The sequence below is a fragment of the Hirundo rustica genome, chromosome 4 (assembly GCF_015227805.2).
Source record: "Hirundo rustica isolate bHirRus1 chromosome 4, bHirRus1.pri.v3, whole genome shotgun sequence".
Taxonomy (NCBI): Eukaryota; Metazoa; Chordata; class Aves; order Passeriformes; family Hirundinidae; genus Hirundo; species Hirundo rustica.
The window spans coordinates 50,834,169-50,858,228 of record NC_053453.1 but is presented as its reverse complement, the minus strand read 5'-3'; the positions used below and the strand labels follow the sequence as shown (position 1 = coordinate 50,858,228).

General features: G+C 35.3%; 1 protein-coding gene across 6 annotated transcripts in view; it reads left to right on the top strand.

Annotated features, from left to right (window-relative positions):
- The window catches only part of APAF1 (apoptotic peptidase activating factor 1), a 31,929-nt gene that overhangs the window by 3,595 nt on the left and 4,274 nt on the right, over window positions 1-24,060 (top strand). For 3 of the 6 annotated variants that reach the window (XM_040061232.1, XM_040061230.1, XM_040061231.1), the window contains exons 5-26: window positions 727-910; window positions 3,801-3,913; window positions 4,415-4,546; window positions 4,952-5,190; window positions 5,676-5,843; window positions 6,638-6,769; window positions 8,622-8,735; window positions 9,290-9,468; window positions 10,879-11,005; window positions 12,933-13,058; window positions 13,677-13,808; window positions 14,598-14,723; window positions 15,760-15,921; window positions 16,182-16,310; window positions 17,028-17,153; window positions 17,989-18,108; window positions 18,766-18,891; window positions 19,235-19,360; window positions 20,780-20,899; window positions 21,235-21,360; window positions 22,092-22,217; window positions 22,638-22,784. In XM_040061232.1, the coding sequence (XP_039917166.1) occupies window positions 727-910; window positions 3,801-3,913; window positions 4,415-4,546; window positions 4,952-5,190; window positions 5,676-5,843; window positions 6,638-6,769; window positions 8,622-8,735; window positions 9,290-9,468; window positions 10,879-11,005; window positions 12,933-13,058; window positions 13,677-13,808; window positions 14,598-14,723; window positions 15,760-15,921; window positions 16,182-16,310; window positions 17,028-17,153; window positions 17,989-18,108; window positions 18,766-18,891; window positions 19,235-19,360; window positions 20,780-20,899; window positions 21,235-21,360; window positions 22,092-22,217; window positions 22,638-22,784 (3,080 nt within the window). Of the gene's footprint in view, window positions 1-726; window positions 911-3,800; window positions 3,914-4,414; window positions 4,547-4,951; window positions 5,191-5,675; window positions 5,844-6,637; window positions 6,770-8,621; window positions 8,751-9,289; window positions 9,469-10,878; window positions 11,006-11,592; window positions 11,685-12,932; window positions 13,059-13,676; window positions 13,809-14,597; window positions 14,724-15,759; window positions 15,922-16,181; window positions 16,311-17,027; window positions 17,154-17,988; window positions 18,109-18,765; window positions 18,892-19,234; window positions 19,361-20,779; window positions 20,900-21,234; window positions 21,361-22,091; window positions 22,218-22,637; window positions 22,785-24,060 lie in introns of those variants that run through there. The other 3 variants (XM_040061233.1, XM_040061234.1, XM_040061235.2) reach the window with 3 other exon arrangements.

Sequence of the window (24,060 nt, the reverse complement as noted above, 5' to 3'; positions counted from 1 at the left end):
TGTTATTTCTGTTAGTGCAAAATAATATATCTAGTTGTATTCCTTTTGGGCATTGCTTATAAGGTCCTCAGACTCCTCTCCTTGCTATGTGAGTTTAAAAAAATCTTGCTCTAACTTTTGCATGTATTTTAATAGTGGCAGGCATTCGTGGGTGATTAGTATTGTCTTAACTTAAAGTAGATCATAGGTGCAAACGTTTAATGGCATTTTTTCTATTTTATTTACTTTTCCTTGCATAGGGCACTAGGAGGAGGAAGTAGGACTTGGCACTAAAGTAAAAAAGGATGTAGGGATAGATACTATAGCATCCTCTGCTACAGCTGACTCTTCTAGCTATCTTCTTGATTACTGTTTCAGGATTATTTTTTCACCCCAGACTCTGAACTCCTGCAGTACTACACTGTTAAAAGTGTAAATGGTAGGTCAGACTAGCAGAAAGGGCTGTGGAGGGACAGAAAGGAAGACATATAGAAAAGAGGGAGAACAGCATCTGTGATGGTATGAAATTTCTGTGGGTACTTGCCCTATACAGTCTATTCCTTTAAAAATAAACAGAAGCGGGCTTTTAGAACCACCCTTCAGTGTTAATAGTAGAGTTGCAACGATGGCTTTCAACAGACTTTACAGGTTTGTGTTTTAATTAATGCTGACTTACTACTGTAAGTTACTATTAAACATTTAAAATTATAAAAAATGTATAGCATGAAATATTGCTTTTCTTGTTAGATTACTTTCCAGGAGGAGTTCACTGGATCTCTGTTGGGAAACAGGACAAAGCAGGGCTCCTCATAAAGCTTCAGAATCTTTGTAGTAGACTGGAACAGGACTCCGCTCTTTCACAAAGGCCACCACTTAACATTGAGGAGGCTAAAGATCGTCTTCGTTTGCTCATGCTACGCAAATACCCCAGGTAATGTCAGTAAAATCAAATACTATTCTTTTAACTGATAAAACTTTGCAGAGTAACTTTGGTCTAATCAGGTGAGGTGTCTGTGTTGTGGTTACATACGTCTGTGGTGTGTATTTTGGTTTTTTAACCAACTTCCTAACTTAAGCTAATATGACTTATATCAACAAAATATGTTATCCAGCCATGCAGGAGTCATATTTGCTTGAAGAAGCAAGAGTGAAATAAGGAAAGATGGGATTGAATAGTAAAAGATAGGAACAAACAATTGGAAATAAGGATTTCTCTAACTTTCAGTGTTCTCATTGTGTGTGTAGACTGCTTTACTGATCTGTGAGGATCATACAGCAGAAAAAAGGGCGTGTATCACTGCATAAAATTCTTCCTTTCCAGAACAGCTGGTGTCTTTAAAAAGTGTTCGGTCTAGAGTTATCAAAATGAAAGCAGGTTTTCATGGTGTGACCAATTATTGCCAAGAAACCAGCGTCTTTCTCGGTCATTGTGCATCTTTTTTCACCTTTGAGCAATAGGTTTTGTTATTTGCTGAGGGTTTCATTATTCTCTGGGGACATCTGTACTAAACTAAGTAAGCCTGCTTGTCAGTGAGTTATCTTAGGAATAATACTCCAGCCTCGTGATCTTTGTAGATAACAGTGTAGAATACTGGCATTTCTGTACAGGGGGGAAAAACGTCTTTCTTGTGAAGAAAAGATGTGGAAAATATTGACAGGTCCTCCAAAAGAAATCTATCATCTGAAAGTGCACTTTCCCTTGAAGATTGTGAAGAGGTTGTCTCCATTGACACATTTCCATTGTTATTGCTTGTTTATTAACAAACAAAAGAAATCAAAACTCTTCAATACAGAAGTGGGCATGGGAGTCAATAGAGGGGAATGTGCCTGGGAAGAAGTTTCATAGAGGGTGCAAGTGTATGGGAAACAAAGCTTCACTGCAGCTTGGGAAGGAGCTGGCTCTGCTCTGGAATTCTCTTTGGCGACAAGAAGTCACTTCAGCTATATCTGCATTCGGAGAGCCAACCCAATGCATCTCTTGGGAATAAAGTATTTGATAAAGGATTCAGATTTTGAAGCCAGTATGTTTCTTGGGATTAAATTATTAGTCAAATGAAAAATTGAAACTGTGGTATACTTTAAAATAACAAAGTAGAGAATTTAATCTCCTGTGATTGTTATCATAGGGTTTAGTTTGTTGCTTTGGGGTGCGTTTTTGTCTTGGTTTTTCTGTAAGTTTTTTTTAATAATCTTAATTAGAATTTAAAATTCGTTGGTGTGACAGGAAGAGAAAATTCACTAGTGCCTAATGAATGGGAGGACTTTGAAGTGCTCAGATTAATTAAACGTAAAATCAGGCTGTCATTCATGCCACCTATCATATTTTCAATTGCAAAAGTGCCACAAAATAAGTCCTTTATGGCTATGATAGTATTATCAAAAGGTTATTAATAGAAGAGTTGCATAAAAATGAGACAGGGATATCCAAGACATAAATGTATCTTGGAGTATGGGGTTTGATGTGTATGCAAGTCTTTAAGGAGGACCAAATTCTTATTTATAGGCTTTGATGGCATGAGTGCTGCTTAGCTGAACAAAAATGTGGAAGTGAGAATTGGACAACTTAACCAGTAACTAGTGGAGTGGAAAGTTCCATCCCTTAAAAAAAAAGCGTAGTAAATGTAAACAATTTGTAGGGGTAGGTGTCAATAATCAAAACTCGCTAAATGCAAATAACTGTTATTTCTTTTCATATATCTACTTGCCAGTTAGTCTTTTTGACTTCTTGCTCTCTTAAACTCAGTCTTTTAAAAACAGTTTTCAGTAACTTCTCTGTCATATATAGGCAGGTGTCGGTACATTATTCTGTTGAGATTCCATGTAGGAACCTACAAATGTGGCTGACCATGGGACTCGAATATGTAGTCATTATGAAACGTCATTTATGGAAGAAGAGCCTTGCCATTCAAGACAATTGCCTTAGAAGAGGATTAGTCTCATATAGCTTTCCAAAGATACAAAAACAGAATTGGAAACTCTTGAGTCAAAAGGAAACTTAAATGCTTTCCCACAAAGCTTATGACTAGCCTGTGTCAGAATTGTCTAGTTTTATAAAGCTCTTTTCTTCATTTATGATACACAGTGACTTAAAACCAGTGAATGTTTCTGGTTTTCCTGGTGTCTACTGATGGAAATGTTTCTCAAAATGTTGTTTACACTTCAGCTGTAGTTATGAAGTAATAAATGGTAAATACATTTTTGAGATAACTGCATTCAGCTTCTTGCAGTGTTTAATCACAGAATCAGCAAGATTGTAGGAGACCTTCAGGAATCATCTAGTCCAACCATCAACCCAGCACCACCATAATCACCTCTCAACCATATCCCCTAAGTGCCACATCCAGATACCTCTTTGAATGCTTCCAGAGACAATGACTCCACCACCTCACTGGGCAACTTATTCCAGTGCTTAACCATTCTTTCAGGGACAATTATTTTTTCTAATATCTAATCTGAACTGCCCTGGTGCAATTTAAGGCCATTTCCTCTCATCATTCTACTTGAGACATGGCAAAGAGACCAACTCCCACCTGGCTACAACCTCCTTTGAGGTCACAAAGATTGATCAGGTCCCCCCTGAGCCTTCTTTTCTCCAGACTCAACAATCCCAGCTCACTCAGCTGTGCCTCTTAGGGCATTTTCTGGACCCTTTACCATCTTTGTTACCCTTCTCTGGATATACTAGTAAGATATTCTACATACTAATATAAAAAAATTATGCAGTGATACTTTGTAAATTCTGAAAATGTTTTTTCTTTATTAAAATGAAATACTTTATTTCAGCATTAATAGTTGATCTGAAGTATTTCTTCTTGCACTAGGTCTCTTTTGGTCCTGGATGACATTTGGGATTCCTGGGTGTTAAAAGCATTTGATAATCAATGTCAAGTACTCATCACAAGCAGGGACAGGAGTGTAACAGATGCTGTGGCTGGTAAGGAACAGTTTCCTTTCCTGCATCACAGATTTTATGTGTCTCTGTCTGCAGTTTGTTCATACGAGCTTTCAAAAGAATCTGATAGAATCTGTCGTATCAATCTGTGCACAAGTGGCAAGGTTTTAGAATTCTCTTTGTGAAATAAGTGTTGTATGTTATCCCAAAAGTTACATGTTTATGTGGATGTGTGCAGTAGTTCTAAACAGAATAAATTAACCTCTGTGACACTAGTGCTGTTAGACTGATTATCTCTACACTATTTACCAGTGACTGCCCATAATGCATTTGTAATTATTAGCTTAACGTCTGTTTTTTCTGTGTATATATATCTCTAATGCAAGCTGATTCTGAAAAGTAGAATTTATACTCTTCTTAGTGCTATAAAATACTACGCAAAAAAATCATGAACTTTTGCTCCAGAATTTACTTGGAAAATACTTTGAATTTCCATATGGGATTTTGTGTTTGTCAAAATGTTTTCCATGCTTCTGTTTCTAGGCAATAAATATGAGGTTCATGTGGAAAGTGGGCTAGCACATGAGAAAGGACTGGAGATTTTATCCCTGTTTGTGAATATGAAAATATCAGAACTTCCAGAACAAGCTAATTCTCTTGTAAGAGAGTGCAAAGGTATTCTAGCTGCTCTTTATTGTACAATTTACCACTGGATGTAGTTTTTTTCCTTCTATATTTTGACTTAAAAATAGAGAGGGGAATATACTTTAATACTGTATATGTTAAGTAAAATACAAGTGCTTGTCAAATATTTTGGTGTTGGTTTTTAAGCTTAGCAGAAGTCTCATGTTGATTTTTGGGTAGTTTTCTTCAGTATATTTTCTCTCTGCACCACAATTACACTTAAATTTGGTGAGTTTGCAAATGTCTACATGGAGTACGTATTCTATTTGTGTTTGCTCCACACCTGAATAATTTAGTCAGTGAATTGGGAATATTACCTGTTTCAGTCACGTGACCATCAGCTGTTGGACTGTGTTCCTTGATGACCTCTAAATTTGATTTCATCTTTTCCTTCAGGTTCTCCTCTTGTGATATCCTTGATAGGTGCGTTACTCCGAGACTTCCCTAGCCGCTGGGAATATTATCTCAGGCAGCTGCAGAATAAGCAGTTTAAAAGAATAAGAAAATCTTCCTCATATGATTATGAAGCCTTGGATGAAGCAATGTCCATAAGTGTAGAGCAACTGGATGACAATTACAAAGACTACTATAAAGACCTCTCTATCCTCCCAAAAGATGTTAAAGTACCTACTAAGGTAAATAAAAGCAGTGCAGAAATCTTGTGATTTTTAGTGAGATACAAACAACAACCTTAAAGAATTCTCCAAATTTGTAATAGTCATGTATAACTTCTACGGTATGTAACTTAATAATTGCTAGATTGGGTAGATTTGTTCCGTTATTGCAGCATGACTTGTATTGTTAGTAGTGAAACTAAAATAATCATAACTGAATAAAGATATTCATACTGTTTAAGTTTAATCTGCATTCTGTATATTGTTCTTTAATTAGATTGTAATTGAGCTCACTGAGAGCTTGAAAACTGTTGTGTCTCCTTCTTCAGTCACCATAAATCAACACCAATGGACAAAAGATAGATTAACTTCTTATATCTGTCCTGTGGTTCGGTATGAAGGAATTGGTAACTTATTGAATTGATTAGCCTTTTATAATATGCATTCAAATCATAGTATGACTTGGTTCTGATTCTCTTCTCTGTTAATGTGTAAATATTTTTTAGGTTCTCTGTATTCTTTGGGATATGGAAACTGAAGAAGTTGAAGATATACTCCAGGAATTTGTTAACAAATCACTGTTGTTCTGTGATCGTAATGGGAAGTCATTCCACTATTATTTACATGATCTTCAGCTTGACTTTCTCACAGAGAAGAATCACAACCAGCTTCAGGTAGCGTTATCAACCAATACTTATATTCAACTTTACTCTCCAAAGCTGGGCATTTTTCAGAAAATGTTGCTTTGTTAAGTGCTACCCTGAGTAGCTTTATAGCAGGGGCCCAAATTAAATTTAACTTGAGGCTCACTAATTAAAAATATTTATTTCCTACTTGAAACTGTGGAGAGATTTCTTGATGGTTCCATCTGCAGCTAAGAGACTAAACTGAGAGAGGACTCTATAACCATTATTTCTCTCTCAGATGTTTCCAGCAGGAGATGTAATGTTCCACTGTTGATTCCAAAGACATCAAGGCCCTACCTACCAGAATAGGAAACTTCTTCTTTAATGCAGACAAATGCTTTTTTTCAGTTTAAGGCAGTACTTTCAGGAAGATGACATGTAAGTTGGGCTCAATTTCAGTTCTGAAGGACAAGACAGGAGGAGTAGATATGAAGAAAAGGCAAATTTTTTGTTTTGCTTTAGTTCTACATATGTAAGAATCCTTTTTTTGTGGCTACCCACATTTAAGATGAAGAGAGATTTGGTAGCTAATCTCAGTCTGAGAAGAAGGATTAACAGCTCACTTTTCTGTCTTTTAATGGACACAGAATGTTTCTGAAGAAGTCTTTAGCAGTAAATTAGGTTAGGTGTACAATTTTGGAAGGTAAGCTTTTTATTTCACCTGTTAATGTATTACAGTTGAGAAATAATGTTATTCCTCAGTGCTATTTGCGATGTAATAATAATAATAATAATACTTGTAATTCCTCAATGCCAAAGGTATGTTTTTCTTCGCTTTGCAGGAGCTACATAAAAACATAGTAAATCAGTACAAGAAATACTACAAGCTTAATACACCTGTTCTGTCTCAAGAGGATTGCATGTACTGGTATAACTTTCTAGCGTATCACATGGCAGGTGCCAAAATGCAGCAGGTGGGTTCTGACAGGTGTTCTTTCTTCCCTTTTTCACCCACTCTTACCTCTGGTTTTCCCTCCAGGCCTTTTCCCATTTGAGCCTCTCTTTCCCCTTGACTTTAGTCCAGCTGGGTAAACACTCAACATAGTCTTTAGGAGGTCCTCTGATAATCACTGTCCCTTACAAAAACTACTTTATTTCTATCCTTTGTATCTTGTCTTTTCAACAAGTTCTTGATAAGATTTCTTATTTTATACCATAATGACTTGTGTTTTCCTTTTTAAGAAGCTTTAATAAGAAGTTTTCTCTAAACCTTTTTGAAAACACAAGCTCTCTTTATCTTGCAATAATACAAGCAAATTGACTTTATCAGAGCATTTTATCTAATAGTTACTTTTTTGTCTTCAGACATCTTGTTAGCTTTTTCCTCTTATGTCATACAGATTTGTGTGTAAAAATTCATTATCTGATTTCAATAGCAAAAAAACCCCATCAAGAGTTAGATGGGCATGTCTCTTGTTTCCAGGATTGTCTTGGCAATTAAAAAATTGCTGTCATTTTTGCCAACTACTCTTTTTTAGATATTCAGCTAGTATAAGATGCAAATCATGCAGAAAGATCAGTAATTGGTAGTTTCACCTGAATTTGAGTTTCAAATGTCTTGAATAGCATTTGGTCCTGGTTGTTAGTTGCTTTATTTCACGTGTACTCAAACCCTTTTCATCTGAGCTTCTTTCGAGATGGTTCATCTGACTCAACATATAATACACTTTGTGAATTTATCTTTTATAGGAACCTTCATAATTAATGATAGTTACAAGTGTGTACAAGATTGTTTTGCATCATATTTATTTCCTTATCTTAGTATCTTTAGTTACAGTGTGTTGAGAGAATGTTTATATTAGCAGCCTTTCTACATTTTGTAGAATTAGCTTCTCAGAAGAAGAAGAAGCCTGGCTCATTGTGACTATATGCTTCTTAGAGTTTCTATTCTATATGTCACTTATTTTTCATTATTTAGAAAGGATTTCTACTTGTTGGAAGGCTAGTAAAGCTAGGAGGTATTCCTTTTCTTTGTTTAACAATGATAATCTTTTAATCCTTACGGTATTTATTTAATTTAAATTAGAACATATTTTATACCTGTGCAGTGTTGTTGCTAAGCAGCTTTTCTAGAGGAGGTCTAAAGAAAACATTGGACCAATACTTGTTAAAGAAACTAAAAAAGATAAATTTCAATTTTTTTTTTTACCAGAGTCTTTAGTAATACTGACAGACCTTGTCTGCTCAGCCCCCTGCTTTGGAGGACCATAAGTGTGGGAATGGGGACTTTTAATTTGTGGAGACAAATATGAAATTTTAAGGGACTGGCTGGATCAGTTGAATGTTCACAAGTCCATGGGGCCTGATATGATACAACCCAGAGCACTGAAGGAATGAGAGGATCTTATGGCAGGACTCTCTTGATCATTTATCAATGGTTTTAGGAGTTTCATCATCTCTTAGGAAGATCAACAGTCATTATTAGCAGTGATCTTTGCTATACTGGCCTAGAAGAAGCTTTTTCAGAGTTAAAAAACCTGGTCTTTTGTGCTGCAGAAGTCAAGAATTGGTCTGTACCTCCATCTCCTGCCTGACCAGCTGTATCAAAGAGCAGTTTAAAATAACAAACATAGCCTTCTAAACACTGAATTTTTATAACTGAACAATTAAGATGCAGGAAATAAGAAATTGCCTAAGTTTTCAACAAGAGACTTGTGTACCAAAGTGTATTAAATACCTATATGTATTTCCTGTGTTATTCTTTTTCCCCTAAGTAGATTCTGTTGTGAAACTTACACTCTGAACTTAAATTTGTATTTCTTTTAGGAACTCTGTGATCTTATGTTTTCATTAGATTGGATTAAAGCTAAAACAGAATTGGTAGGGCCTGCTCATCTGATTCATGAATATGTAGAATATAGTTCAATCCTGGATCAAAAGGTATGATACTAAAAGGTAAATGATCAGTTGGTTCCAAATATAATTTTTTGCTTTGTAATTGCATTTTGTTGGATATATGTATATGGCAGTTATATAGAAAGATTAAAAAAACCAAAGCATGAGACCAGTATTAAATTGAACTTGGAGAAGATAGAAACGAAAGAATCTCTGTTTTCTATTTGTTTAAATTTCAGTGTGTAAGTGGTTGGCCATGGAACTCAATAACTATAGTGATCAATACCTAGTGGTGGGTACTCTGCTTTTGAGGAGTTGTAGAATTATGCTGACCACTTGGAATAGTCTTTCTGATATTTCACACTGCTTATTGAATAAATCACTATTGCTAGTATTCTTTGTTTGAAAAATAAGGATATTATACTTTCTGAATAGGCTAATGAAATATTTCAATCTATTTTATGTGTTGGCTAGTATAACTTAATAAAAAATTACAACTAAGGGTTTCTGTAAGAATATTAGCTGTATAGAAATTTTAAAAAGCAAGGAAATAAATCTTCAAAGAAATCTATGTTATCAAATGTCTGCTCTGTATTTAGGATTCCACAGTGCGTGAGAATTTCCAGGAATTTCTGTCTTTAAATGGACACCTTCTTGGACGGCAGCCGTTTCCTGACATCATTCAGCTGGGTCTTTGCCAGCCGGAGACATCAGAGGTGTATCGACAAGCCAAGCTACACGCTCAAAGGGAAACAGGAACATTTTATTTGGAGTGGATGTAAGTAGCTGCAGTCTGTCTGCTGATATGCTGATCCCTTGACCCAGGAAATAATTTAATGTACAACAAATACCATGTGTGGTAATAAAAGGATCTTTGTAAGAACTGCTGGGGGTTTTTTAATGGGAAAAGAAGCTGTAATAATTTTCAAGAACTTGTGGGAGAAAGGGAACCCTAGATGTGTAAGGCATCAACTTAGTAATAATTACATGAAAATAAATTGAGTAATAGATTTACTACTGTATTCAGTTATTGTTCCTTTTAAATAACAATGCAAAGAAGAAAATATGATACTTTGAATCTTCTTTAAGTAGTTTTATTTTAAAGATAGAATTGTAGTGCAAGTATTGGGTATGTTAGAGTATGTTTTTAGATTTTAAAGTAAACTATGATTTTAAAAGGAGAACATTTGTGCTAATTTGATAAGTTTTATAAAGTAGTGAGATGGGAAATTGTGATCTCTACGCAATCTTGACATTTCTCCTATTTAAACAATTCTTTCCTGTTACTGTATTTTTGGAAGTTTTTTAAGGAAGTTTTTTGAGGATACACATCTATATATTTTCCCAGCCTTGTCCAATAGTCAGTTGACCACGTAACTCTCTTTGATTCTGTTTGATATTTCTCTTTTGATATTTGTAGTACTTGGTGCTTATGAAACAGAGTGACTCCATGTCAAGCAGTTATAGAAAGAGCCAGGCAAATTAGTCTCCTCTTAGAATATTTGGTTATTTTATTTAGCTAAAGTGCTTGGAAATTGCACGGTTCAGAAGAGTTATATCCAGTTAGTTCAGGAGAGAGATGCTTTGGTCATTTATCACCAAGTCATCTCATTACAGTGCCAGCTTTCTGTGTTAAGATCTGACTAAACAGGATGATCATGATTGCTGCTAACTCAAGTTTTTATTGATTTTGAGGCAAGAGTCATCTAAGGTGTGTTAGAGCCTGTACCTAATCTCTGATTAAAAAGTGGTGATAGTAATAGATCTTACTTAGCCATCTAGAGATAAGATGGAGCCATTGTTGTGAAAATCAAGGAAATTTGCAAAGATCTAAGCAAATTTACAAATGTCTTTTAATATGCTTGAAAAGGAAGAGTTCTCCCGCAGAAGAACAAGAATTCTCAGGAAAAAGTTTAGATTTGGAAATATCCCATTTCAGATAATAAAAATGTTGTCTTTTTCTGTCTCATAAGCTGTAATTTTTGGAGCACAATATAAACCTCTGGATTAATGTTGGAATTTGTGTTTCCTTTATTAATTCAGCATGAAGGCTGAGAGTTTAGGTGTAGTGGGTTGATTGTTTTGTTTGTTTATCAAGCTTGCTGCTCAAGATGTGTGAAAAGGTGTTAATCTTCTTAGAGATGAATAATACAAAGGCACTCATCTAAATAATTGTCTTACCCTGTAGAAATAAAAAATCCTTGAAAAATCTCTACCGTCTGGTTGTTCGTCCTCATAAAGATGCAGTTTATCATGCCTGCTTTTCTAAGGATAGACAAAGAATAGCATCATGTGGAGCTGATAAAACACTTCAGGTAAGATGCCTATGCATGAGCAAAAGAGATGCTGTGTACCATTTTGAAAACATTTGTTGAACAGTCCTGACACTTTTATTCTGTTGCTATGTGAAAATATTTGGATCTAGATCATAATTGGAGACAGATGATTGAAAAGGATGTGTTGTTGTGTAAATGTCAAGTTTCATGTTCCAAATAGTAAGCATTATCTTCAAGAGCTAAATGGTGTAATTTTAGGGTTTGTACCTTCATTGCCTTAATGTTTGAACATGAGGTGATATGGGAAAGGTCACAGCCCAGCAATGCACCCTAGCTTATTTAATATTTGCTTGCAAAAAATATTATTTCCAGTTGCAGTAGACCTTCTACAATACTGAGGAGCAGTAAGATGTTTTAGGTACAGCTTTACTATTTATATGGGATGGTAGTGGACATTTTGCCACTTTGGTGGTTAATTAGTGAAATGCCTTGATGCAAAAGAAATATATCTGTGGAGAAAACACCTGAAGCTGAGGATGGTATTAAATTGGAAACAAGCCCAAAGTGCTTAGAAAGCAGATTAGAAGAGACAGAGAGGAACGTGACTAATACAAATTTGCCAGCAGTCTGCCTGGAGGGGAGTCAGCCAGCTTTCAAGAAAACTAGCAATCAGCCAGCCAATAACCTGGTAAAGTACCCATATTCCAGACAGCCAAAGGTAAGGGAAAAGAACAACTTTGTTGCAACCCTTTGGTATTGTTTGGATGCTTGAGGAGTTGAGTACTAAGTTGCTGTTCATTTGGCTACATACTGTGTTGTTGCTGGGTTTTTTATTTGCTTATTTTTTTTGCTGGCCTGTACGGTATTTTGATCATGGCATCCACTTAAGAGATGCTTGGTGGATGTACTCATGCTGTGCTGCAGTTGCTGTGCTGGGCTTCTCTATTAATGGCCTCATTATTGACACTGAAGTTTGCTTATTTTTCTTCATTTTACACCCAAATCTGTGGATTGCAATTGCATTTAAACTAAACTTTCACTGAAGAGACAATAGGAAAATTAGCCATGATCCTTTCTTCATTTTTTTTTTTTAACTTTGAGCTTATTCATGTTTTTTCTAATTACGACTTAAGCTTTTTAGTTTTCAAGGCTACTTAAAAAAATGATTGCTAGATTAGGAATATGGATTTTGCATAACTTACTGTGAAGGTAGATTTCCTGTTACCTCAATGCTTATATTCTTATTTGAGCAAATACCAACCATTTAATTGTCATTGGTATTTCTGTTCAATTTTAAAAAAAATCTGAAAAGTGCTGTAAAGACTACCTTGTGGTTTGTTTTAATAATTAGGAGTATGTAACCTGAGATGGAAAGGGAGACCTGATTTCCAGTGCCTCCCCACCCCACACTGTAAAGTTAAATCCCAGAATTTGCAGAAATTGAAATATGTAGCATTTTTCCCCAACTGTCCTTTGATTGCCTTGTATCTAACTTGAGACTGAAACATGTGACAATTTTCCAGTCCATTTTTCTCTATTTATTTTTGGGACTTTTGTTCCTCCAATCATCATTTCTGTTGAAACTCTTAGTTTAGATATATAGCTTTCCCATATGTATAAAACTGGAATTTGTAGTTTTAAGAATGTCTTCAGTTTAGTTAATAGATTACTGCAGTTACTGTTAAAATATACTGTGAAAGGGCATGGCTCTTGGCTTAAAGAGTGGGGGTAGAACAGAAGTATTTTTTAAAATCAGTTTTCACTAATTCTCTCTCTTACAATTTCTATCACCTTTGCAGAACTTATTATAAATAAGTTTTTGTCCCTGAAATTATGAATGCTTTCAAAAATCAACCCATTTTTTAAGAGCTTGCATAAAGAGAGCTGTTTGAGATGATAAAAGAAACTTACATATGTGTTTTGAAATTGTCTGCAAGTTACATGCTTTTACTGTTCCTTGGTTTAGGTGTTTAAAACGGAAAGTGGAGAGAGAATCCTGGAGATAAATGCCCATGATGATGAAATACTCTGTTGCGCTTTTTCTGCAGATGGTGAATTTGTAGCAACTTGTTCAAGTGATAAAAAAGTCAAGGTGAGGGAATGAGGAAAAGATGATTCTTTTTTTCAAACTCATAATTTGAATTTCTGTTTAACCAACTCAGCACAGATTCTTGAAACTAAAGGTATTTTAAACTGTCTTAAATATTGAGTGGATAATTTGATACTTGACAAACAGAAAAACCCCCGCTTGTTTATTGTTTATTGTTACAAAATAAAAGATACTTAATGTTAATGTCATGCATGCAGAATTAACCACTTGTTTTATTTGTATTATTGAGTGTTTCTTTTTAACTAGAACATAATGTCTGAGTCCAGCCCTATTCATAACATGAGATGAATCTATCCATAATTTTTTTAACGCTTCTTTTCTGTTACCTGTGAAATAGTTGGTATTTTTAATTCTTCATTGTAGTTGCAAAATTTTGTCAGAAGTCCAGAATTTATCAGATTCTAATCTGAATTATGACCTTTCTCTTCATAATGTCTTGCTTCTTTTTAAAAATATAGTATCTTTCTCTTCAAAATATTTTTGAGGTAGAATTAGAAATGTTTTAGGACCTTATATGCATTTCAGCACAGTTGCCAGATTTTTAAAAACAGTTACTTTAAATATATTTAAAAATCTTTTTCATCTTTCAATTCTGCCTAGGTCTGGAATTCAAGAACAGGCCAGTGTAGGTGTGTATACGAAGAACACACTGAGCAGGTCAATTGCTGCCAGTTCAATAACAAAAGTGGTCAGTACCTTCTAGCCACCTGCTCAAATGACACTTTCATCAAAGTAAGTGGAAAAGGTTGAGATTATTCTCATGCTGTTTGTCATAACAGGGTAGTTATTGATTATCATGTTACGGGTTGTAGGTTGGAGACAGATACGTGACTGGAGTCACCAATGGTCATGAGACAAACAGCTTGGTTTATTGTTAGTGTCCTGACAATTGATGTGTAAACATATCTAAACACTGTAAAGTAATGGGTTTTTTTAATGAGCCTGGTAGAAGAGACGTGACAGCAGATCAAGAGTATTGACTACAGCTCTGTAATCAGATTTCAGCAAGGCAGAGTAGAAGTGTTTATACTCAGGAAAGGAGAATGAGCAAGTCCTCTGTTGATAGGGCAAGAAAGCTTTGGCCTGATGATATTCTGGCTGTTCAAGACTAACTTGAGAGATTTCATTTTTGTAGAAGTGTGTAAGCTACATAATTCTAATTTAGGAAGCTGAAAAGGAATGAGGCAAGACAAAGCTTTTTTCTCAGTCTAATGAAACTTTCAGTAATTTTTATGCTGGTCAGGGGCATTGTCTGCACTGTACAGAAAGTTTTAGCTAGATTTATGTAATTCTGATGTTAATAGTTTTCATGTATCTTACTAGAAAGAGGTAAATTGTAGGGTAGCTGGGGGCATAGCATCCAATCCGTGAGCATGTGGGTAAAACCAAGAAAAAATAAAAGTGGTGTTTTTGTTGCCACTGTGTGACTTTGAGAAGAGCATGAATGATCTGTCTTTGATTCATGAATGTGATGATATTTATAGGAATGTGATGATGTTTATAGATTTATTCCTCTTACAGATTTGGGATTTGAATGAAAAATACTGTAGAAATACAATGATAGGTCATGAAAATCCTGTCAATCACTGCAGATTTTCACCAAATGATGAATATGTTGCTAGCTGCTCGACAGACGGAACAGTAAAGGTATACAGTACATTTTTTAAACAGCCCTTTGTTTTGATGATGGATGGGCAGATTTTGCATCAAATGCAAGATATGTACAAGAAAATTTTGTCTGCATGATCAGCTTAGATTAATTAAATTCTGAAACCGTTGATTATTGGTCCCATTTGTAATGTAAGATTTTGAAATGGCTTGTCCAGTACCAGGAGAAAAAAGTTGACTGTTTGTGTTGCAAATAAATTCCATCTAGCCTCGTTTTGAATATTTTTGATCCAAAATGCACTTTGTTAAGAAAACTTCAAAGGGGAGTAAAAATTGTTTAACCAGAAATAATAGTAAGTTTTTAGGTTAATTGAAGGTTTTGTCATCTCTGAAAATGAATCATCAGGAGACATAAAAATTGAAAGCAATTTCCATGAGCCGTTTTCTTGTATGCATTAGAAAACTGAGAGGTTTGTGTTTTTCTGAGAATGTAGGTATTATTTTATTGCCTTCAGTTGCAACAGAATTATGCTATTTCAGAACTGCAATTCTTAAAACACTCTTGTGTTCTATGTAGTTGCTAAATCAGGAAAGAAGAATTGCTGTAGCTGTTGTTCATGAGGAAAAATGTGGTGAAGGGGAAGGAAATGTTCCCTAGATTTTTGGCAGGTCCCTCAAAGAAATTAAGATGCAAAGCTAGATGTATACCAGATTTCTCTTGGTGAGTAGATAGTTTACAGAGTTCCAGGGCAGGTGTTAATTTTGGTTTTATTCTTTTTTTAAAGTAGAAGTTGAGGCAGCATTGTAGCTGGAGGGGAAAACCCAAGGAGAGGGTTCTGCTACAGCATAATCCTCTTTGTGGTTTGTTTTTATTTCTTAACTTGTTTTTATCCCTTTTTAAAAAATATATAAATAATTTGGACTTGTGAGTATTCTAATGCTCTTTGTTGACTGGGGAAAGTAACAAGGGGCTTTTGTATTTTATTCCCTGCCCTTTTTTCTTAAGAAGTAGTTGGGAGCTCTCTGTTGTATTCTGTACCTACATCAGAGTGTGTCTATTTCCTGTTTATTCCAGCTTTGGGAAGCACGCTCAGGAAATGAATTGAAAAGTATTGAGATAAAAGATTTCTTCAAAAATGCCGATGAGCAACCAGATGACGTGGAGGTTTTAGTAAAATGTTGCTCTTGGTCCAGAAATGGTAACATGATTTTGGTGGTAGCCAAAAATAAGCTTTTGGTGAGTACCTGACTTAAGTAATCGTTTGGAGGTAGTGTATTACAATATAGGTAGAAATTACAGATAAAATTCCAGGTCATTAAGATCTTTCAGACAGAAGTGCCTGATTTCAAGTATGTGTGAGTAAAAATACATGGTCAACAGACTTTTGACTAAGAGAAATACCTTCTGAATTCAAGAATGTGCACTGTTGAGCATATAAGCTATGTCAATAGTGAAGTCATTCAGACAGGGTTTCAATTGTAATTATGTGTTCACAGCTTTTTGATATCAACACATGTGGTTTGTTAACTCAAATCATTGTCAGTCATCACAGCACAATCCAATACTGCGACTTCTGTCCTGGGGATGAGTTAGTAGCAGTTGCTTTGTCTCACTGTTCTGTTGAGGTAAGTGTCTGCGATGTACCACGGAAGACTACTTGCAATTGAAAATGCTACATTTGTCCTGATAGTTTCTGGTGTGCAGAGATAAAACAAATGCAGTTATTTTGATGCACTCCATTCTTTTTAATTTTCTTTTGCTTTTTAAATTTAAAATACCAGCTGGGATATAATGTTTTAAAGTTACATGTTCATTTTGGACAATGGAACCTACATTTATCTAAAACTAGGCTAGTCTACTAAGTTTAAAACTGCTCTTGTCACTCTCAGGAGTATTGCTTAACTCAAACCAAACCCTCTCTCCTTCTGTGTGCTGCTACGTAAGAAGGAAGGAAACATGTAGAATAACTTTGAGGCTAGCATGGCTAAAGTAGGTCTGTACAAATATCAGGTTTTGGGTTGGGGTTAGTTTGGGGTTTGTTCTTGTTGTTGTTTTGGGGTCTTTTGGGTTTTCAATCTGTATAATCAGGTGGAATTTGTATTTTCTTTTTACTGTGGCTTTTTTTTTCCTGTGTCTTTTAAGATCGTGGCAGTCACGTGGCTGCTGATTCAATTTTCCTGACAATTGAAGTCTGATAAGCTGACACAGTTGTTGTTACATTTGATTTCAGAATAAGAATTAAGAAAATACTGTAAGACATAGTAATGACGTGTACTTGCATTGTATTCACTGTAAATGCAATCAGAATCCATTTGAGCTTTTCTTTCATATTTTTATTGTAGTTATGGAATATTAGATCTTTATCAAAAGTGGCATATTGCAGAGGACACATGAGCTGGGTTCACTGTGTGACATTTTCACCAGATGGATCTTTATTTCTGACTTCATCTGATGACCAGACAATACGCGTAAGATATCGTCTTTTTTGAAATATCTGAATTTAGATACATATTATTAAGTTGCTCATTTAAGAAATTTTTTATTGTGAAATAATATAAAAATATACTTCTGTATTTTCTATGTAAGTTTATAGTCAATATAAATTTAAATATTTGTTATAAAATAATTTACATATACAGTAAAATGTGCTGGCTTTTTTGCTTTATTTACTGTTTGTCTAAATTTTCTCTATATCTGTATGATTTTTTAAAGTCTGATGGCATTTCAAGAGTAATTATAACCTGGGTTTTTTTACATTTTATCTGAATTGGTAATTTTGAAGGTTTTTGAGGATTCTAGCACACTTGATATGTTTCATTGTTAGATATATTTGCCTGTTAATATTTAGGATAGATTTCTGTAATTGTAATGTCTCATTAAAACGTGTGAAAATAGAGCTATATCTTACCAAGGTAACCTCTCCCTTTCTCCCAAGTTAACACATACATTCTTGAAATTTTGGAAGCAATTGAAATATAGAAATCTGTATTTCATATTTTTTGTAACTGAGTTTTAATGCTGCTCTTTGGATTAGAAAACTTTGGATGTTACAGCTATGACTCTGAACACAGGGTTGTCTTGTAGTCAGCCTGGAAAAAAGAGTTCTATTTCATCTGTTGGAATCACTATAGTAATCGAACAACTTTTCCTAGTATCGAAAAGAGCAGAAGCATCATTTTCATTGTTTTAAAAAGTCAGTATTACTTGCAAGTTTCTAAGCCTTCAGTTTACAGGTGCTGTTACTCAGCAAGTTTTATGTCTTGTTCTTTAATAAAGCTAATGAAATATTGTGTTCTTCAACAGATCTGGGAAACAAAGAAGGTGTGCAAGTCTTCTGATGCTGTGCTGAAAAGTGACCTAGATGTTGTGTTTCACAATGGTGAAGTGATGATTTTAGCTATCTACAATCATAAGAATTTACAAGTAAGATGTATTTACCAACATTTTAGTACATTTGAATGTTACCTGCAAATCTCAGTAGAAAACTGAGGAAGCACTGAAAGAGCCTCTTGTTCTTGGCTTTCAAGAGTTGAATCTGTAGCAGATGTATAATAACATTTATAATAACATTTTTGTATCTAGACACTGTGCCTAGTTTAGTAAGTGAAAAAATGGGGTTTGCGGGGAAATTTCTGCACTGATGTTGAAGCTGAGTCTGGATGCAGAGGACCAGAATTTTATTCCTTCATGATGCAGGGGTCCGTGGGCCCTCCAAGTGGCTCAGATGTGCGCAGCAATGTGTAACGTGTGTGGCACATATAGACCAGGTGTTACACTGGAAATGCCAAGTTATGTAATGCTTCAAAGCTCTGTGTAACAGCTGAATTAATCCTCTCCAACTGGGGCAGTGAGACGTGTGAGCCCAGATTTGTGCTAAAGGAAATAATGGCTACACTCTTACCACTGTGGGCCCTCCCACACCAAGTGCTAAGTACACCAACATCCAAAGTGATTTATGAAAGTAACTTGTAATTTAAAGTTCATAACTGTTCCCTTTGGTATTCTCAGGTCCATATTGTAATTTATTTAAGTTTAAATTTTAAAATGTTGTAATACCTTAATTACCTTCCTATTTTACAGCTTATCAATGGAAATACAGACAATGTTATTATGCAGACAGCAGCCCAAGAATCCCCTATTTCCTGCTGTTGCTTAAGTGAAGATCTTAAATTTGCAGCTTTTGGACAGGAGAGTGGAACAATAAAGGTATTAAACCCTGAATCTGATTTTAAAAATAGTAGGAAAACATTCTTCTTTATGCTTTTTCTTTTCAAATAAATGTCATTTGGATGACTTTGTACAATAATATTGTTCAATATTGTAATTCAATTTACATTTTTGAGTGATGTCTAAATTAAAATTACTTAAAGATAATGTTAATAATCTAGCTCTGAATTTCATTTTACCCAGACTAAACTAATAGGAATTTTTGGTTGTTCAAATCCAGTGACTTAAAATCATGTATTTACAATCTCAAGTTATTTAAAAAAGAATTTGTTTTCCTCAAGTGTGTCAAATAAACGCAGTTATTGCATTCTTCATTGTAAAGGTACTACAGTTGTCAGATGGGAAGGTTCTGAAGTCCTGGGAGGCCTACAGGACATCTGTGCAGCATTGTCGATTTACACCCGATTGTCAGACTCTCATCATAAGCGCTCACAATTCAGTTGTGCAGGTTTGGGCAATATTTAAAAAGATAATGCTGTTTAAAATGAAAAGCTTTTATATTGCAGATAATGTAAACTCAGTAAATGACCTCTGTATTCTGTATCGCTCCATCCAGAAGCAAGGGGCTGTAGAAGGTGTAGCCTTTATGCCTTATGTGATAATGAACATTACAGATTCTTTATTTTTACTGCTGTGGATGATAGAAAGGCTTTGAGAAGCGTAAAAGAAACATTAGTTTTCAAACAAGGGTTACTCAGCAGTTCTGGAATGAGGGTTTGGGATGCTGTCAGTGTTCATGCTTCTGCTATCTTAGGGAATGATGTAAAAAGTCTGAGCGGGCTGGTGTGTCCGCCCTGTCCAGTGCAGTGCTAAAAACCAGCTAGAAACAGAGTGCCTGCACTAATGTGGGCTCGAATTAGGAGCCTCTGCTTCTCAGCAAGGTAGGCTTGCTCTAGAGGTGTATTCTGGTGTGTCTGTGTTAGCATTATCCACCTAAGGGGTGCAGTTCTGCAGTAAAGATCCGTGTCTCAGTTTGAGCTTGCTGAGCCCTAGTCTGTCCTGCAGAGCGCTTCAGAGTGCTGACAGGATCCCTAAGCTCGTGGTCCAGCTGCTCAGGAGCCTTCAGGCCACACAGCCGAACGTGGAGTTTGAATCAGACCTCCAAAGCAAAGTGCTCCTGGGTGCTGACCCTCAGCCTTGGGATCCTTGTCCCGGGCCTGCCGTGGGGCGCCTTTCTGCCGGCCGCCAGCTCCCTCTGGGCACGGCACCCTGCTTAAACCGGCAGAACTGTCACCTGCCCACGCCGCTCTCTGTTCACCAAACCTGCTCCTTTGAAAACTATTAAATCGTCGCTGTTTCAAATGAATTGGTACTTAATAGCTTCGGTAGAAAAAAATTACACTTAGCTCATTTTGCAGTGAATAGTTGAATTAAAAATAGAAGTGTCGTTTTGTTATAAAAAGGCAAAGCAAAATGGCATTTCATTAAAAAGTGCTCTTTGAAAATATAAAAGAAATCTAACTTAAGTAAGCAAAACATGAGGTCTGCAGGTGAAATAAGTTTATATGTTGTATATTGTTATGATCAAAGATGTAAAACCCCAAACTGCTGAGGTGCCTAAAAGTTATTGGTTTGGTTTTTTTCCCCTTTAATTATCAGTGAATTTTAAGTATCAAATTCACTTTGTAAATAAGATTATATGTGTATTATAGGAGACTCTGTCATAGGTTGACCATTAAATACTATAGCACTCTCAATCTTCAGCATCTCCATTATGGATCACTTCAATATCTAACATTTTAATTAATCACCACCACCATAAGAACTTGTTATTAGTCCTGTTACTTAAAAATGAAAATTTAGTTCATGCTTTTTATGTGTGCTGTTTCACTTTTTAAAAATATATATATGTGATTTTTATGATTAGGTATGGAATTGGCAATTAAGTGAATGTGTGTTTCTAAGAGGGCACAAAGAAGCAATTAAGGATTTTAGAATTCTGGAAAATTCAAAAATTCTCTCTTGGTCATTTGACGGAACCGTTAAGGTGAGTAAAAGGCTGTGAAATGAGAAATCACATCAAACACATTTGACTGTCTGTTGTGACATTTGGTATTTCCTACATTTTGTGTGGGCAGACATTTTACTAAATCAATCTTAAGGTGTAAGCTGACTTTTAAGACAAAATTTTGGATTTTCTATTTTCAGTAAAATTGACACTGTTGTATTTTAACTATACCAGTAAGTATAACAAAATGTTGGCCACATTAGAACTATCTAGCTGAGTTTTATCCTTTATATATTCTTGTGTAAGATGCAAGTGTTTTAACCTTTTTACTGTGTTAAAAAAGTAGCCCTTTTTTTCTTTTGTATATGTGGTAGGTTTGGAATATCACTACTGGAAAGCCAGAAAAAGATTTTGCTTGTCATGGAGGTGCTGTTCTTTCCTGTGCTGTTTCACCTGATGGTAGTAAATTTTCATCTGCTTCTGCTGACAAAACTGCAAAGGTTGGTTACCTTCTGCATAAGATAAAAGTGATGCCGTATATGTTCTGAAAAGTAATCTATATTTTTCATTTTGCGGTAACTAGTGTTTATTCAAGTTATCCTTGAATAAGTTGTATTTCTAGTTTTAAATTTCCTATATCCATCAACATGTTTCTAAAGCTGTTGCAGTCATTCGCAATTGATCTTGGATATAACTTAAGCCTAGTGGCTTCTGTACAAACAAAATGCATGTTTAATGCACAGCTTTGTGCAGAACACTTTGTTTATTTCTCTGTATCGATTTATTGATAGCCTGGCATTCTTAATTTGTAAAGTTAAAAAAAATTTCTGAGACTTCCAGTGAAGTATCTGTTCATAGGTTCAAAAGGCAGGTGCACAAAGTGAACTGGGGCTGCCCGATCTCCTAAAGCATTACATTAGATTTCTAAAATATAATTCTCAAGTGATTGTAATTCTCAACTTTCTTGTAAAAATGTAGGTATTTTTAAAATGTATATTCCAAGGAAAGATACATACAATCACTTCAGTAATTCGTAGCAAGTATATTCTTGTGTAATTCAGGTAATAAAAAGGAAAACCAGACTCTACAGTATAAATTTAGAATTTAGATAAATTCACATACAAATATGCATATGTATAAAAAGTCTTAGTTTAATGCTCATGCCTTTTAGAAAGAAATCATAATTAGTTTTGAGCTTGTTTTTCACTACTCTGTAATGTTTTCCATTTAGATATGGAGCTTTGAAAGTTCATCTGTTCTTCATGAACTGAAAGACCATGAGGCCTGTGTACGGTGCTGTACTTTCTCTCCTAATAACAAACTATTGGCCACTGGAGATGACAAAGGAGAAATAAGGGTACTGCTCTAATCTTGATGGTTTTTTATAATTCAGTTTATTGTAAGTTCTTACGGTGTGTGTTCTGCATGTCTAATTCCGTAGCATTGTGGTGAATATCGGGGTGAAAGTAGCAAAGTTTGCCACATGAGACAGTAGTTTGTAACCATATTGATAGATTTATGTTCCATGAATGGGAACCAATTCACATGATTTAATAAAAATTCTACTGTGAATTGCATGTGTGATTAAATCCTCTATATAAGATACAGTTCTAAGACAAGATTTTTTAAAAATTATTTTGTCACTTCAAGTAGAATACGTATTTGCAAGGGTTGTTCTTTTCCTCTAATGCAGAAAAATGCAGTTCCAGTTTCTTTATTTGAGGCTTTTTTCCTCCTGTTAAGTTTTCTTCTGTAAATACTCTCTCTTCTCTTTTAGATTTGGGACATTTTAACAGGTGCATTACTTCACTTCTGCTCCCCAGTTACTGTAGATGAAGGAGAACCAACACATGGGGGTTGGGTAACAGACCTCTCCTTTTCTCCTGACAGTAAAATGCTTGTGTCATCTGGAGGCTATCTTAAGGTAAGCCTTGAAATAGTAAAATATCCTGTCATACATTATTAAATGGCAGTACTCTGATGATTAAGACTAATTCAATAAACAAACCTGAAACATTTTACTTAACACAAAGCTGCTTCAGTTTTGTGATGGTCTAGCGTTTTTCACTTCTTCTCATATCTCCAAGTCCCCTGAAAAAGTCTTTTAAGAATTCGGGTTTGTTTTCAAACTCCATGCATTCCCTTTTTATTGACTTCAGATTTTCATTTGCAATTTCCTTCTTTAACATCTTAAATTTTCAGGATCCCAGTCATTTTAGTCTGCCTTGATAGCCACTCAATTTTGGTAGCAATTGTGTTCTTTATAATGAGTAGAAAAATGCTCTATATCAGGCTTCTTTTTTTTTTTTTTTTTAATTGGTTTAAATTTTGTCATAAGTAGAAATTCAGAAGAAATAGCAGTTGATGATTTTCTGCCTTGAAAGATATTTCATAAGTAATGTTTGGAGGAGATCAGTATTTTCAGCGGTCTTTCATAGGTTCAGTCATCTACTGGGCGTTTTTTTGGGGAAGGGGAAGAGGTGGCCTTTTTTACAGTCTGGGAATGGGTTCTTTGTAATTTTAGATTTCTCATGAGGTTTTATGTTGGTTTTATTTTTTTCCACTTGTGTGCATGTGAAATGACAGGTGGCAAAGATCTCACCTCAGAGGGTTGGAGTTTTTGCTGATTGTTGGTCAGTGTCTGGCTGTTAGACATGCTATCAGCCTAATTCTTTGAAGTCATTAACGATGTAACAAAGAGTTGAATTTTCTAAGTTAGTTTTGAAAGCACCTTTTGATATTCATTTTATATTAAAGAACAAGACATACTTTGTGTCTCTAGCTTCCTCCTCATTTTATCTTGTAGTTGCACAGTATGGTGGTGTGATGCTTCTTGGAATGTAGAATGGTTTAGAATGTTAGGGACTTCTGGAATTCATTTAGTCCAGCCTCTTGCTAGAAGTAGTTTGCAGAGTTAGGTAAAATTGTTTAGGGCCTTGCCCCATCAAATATTGCCCCCAGTCCAACAGGGTTGCTTCTGGGCCCTGAAAGGAGGGGCTGACTCTGTTATCTCTAACCCTCATAGTAGTTGAAGACAACCTCCTGAACAAATGCAGTGCTCTGTCTTCCATGACATCTGTTCTTGGTGTCTGGCCACATCAATGACTGTGTGCTGGGCTTGCTCCAGTTTGTCAGTGTTTTTCTTGTATTTGGGCAGGGCTTAACACACAGTGACTGAACTAACAGTCCACTCAGTTCGT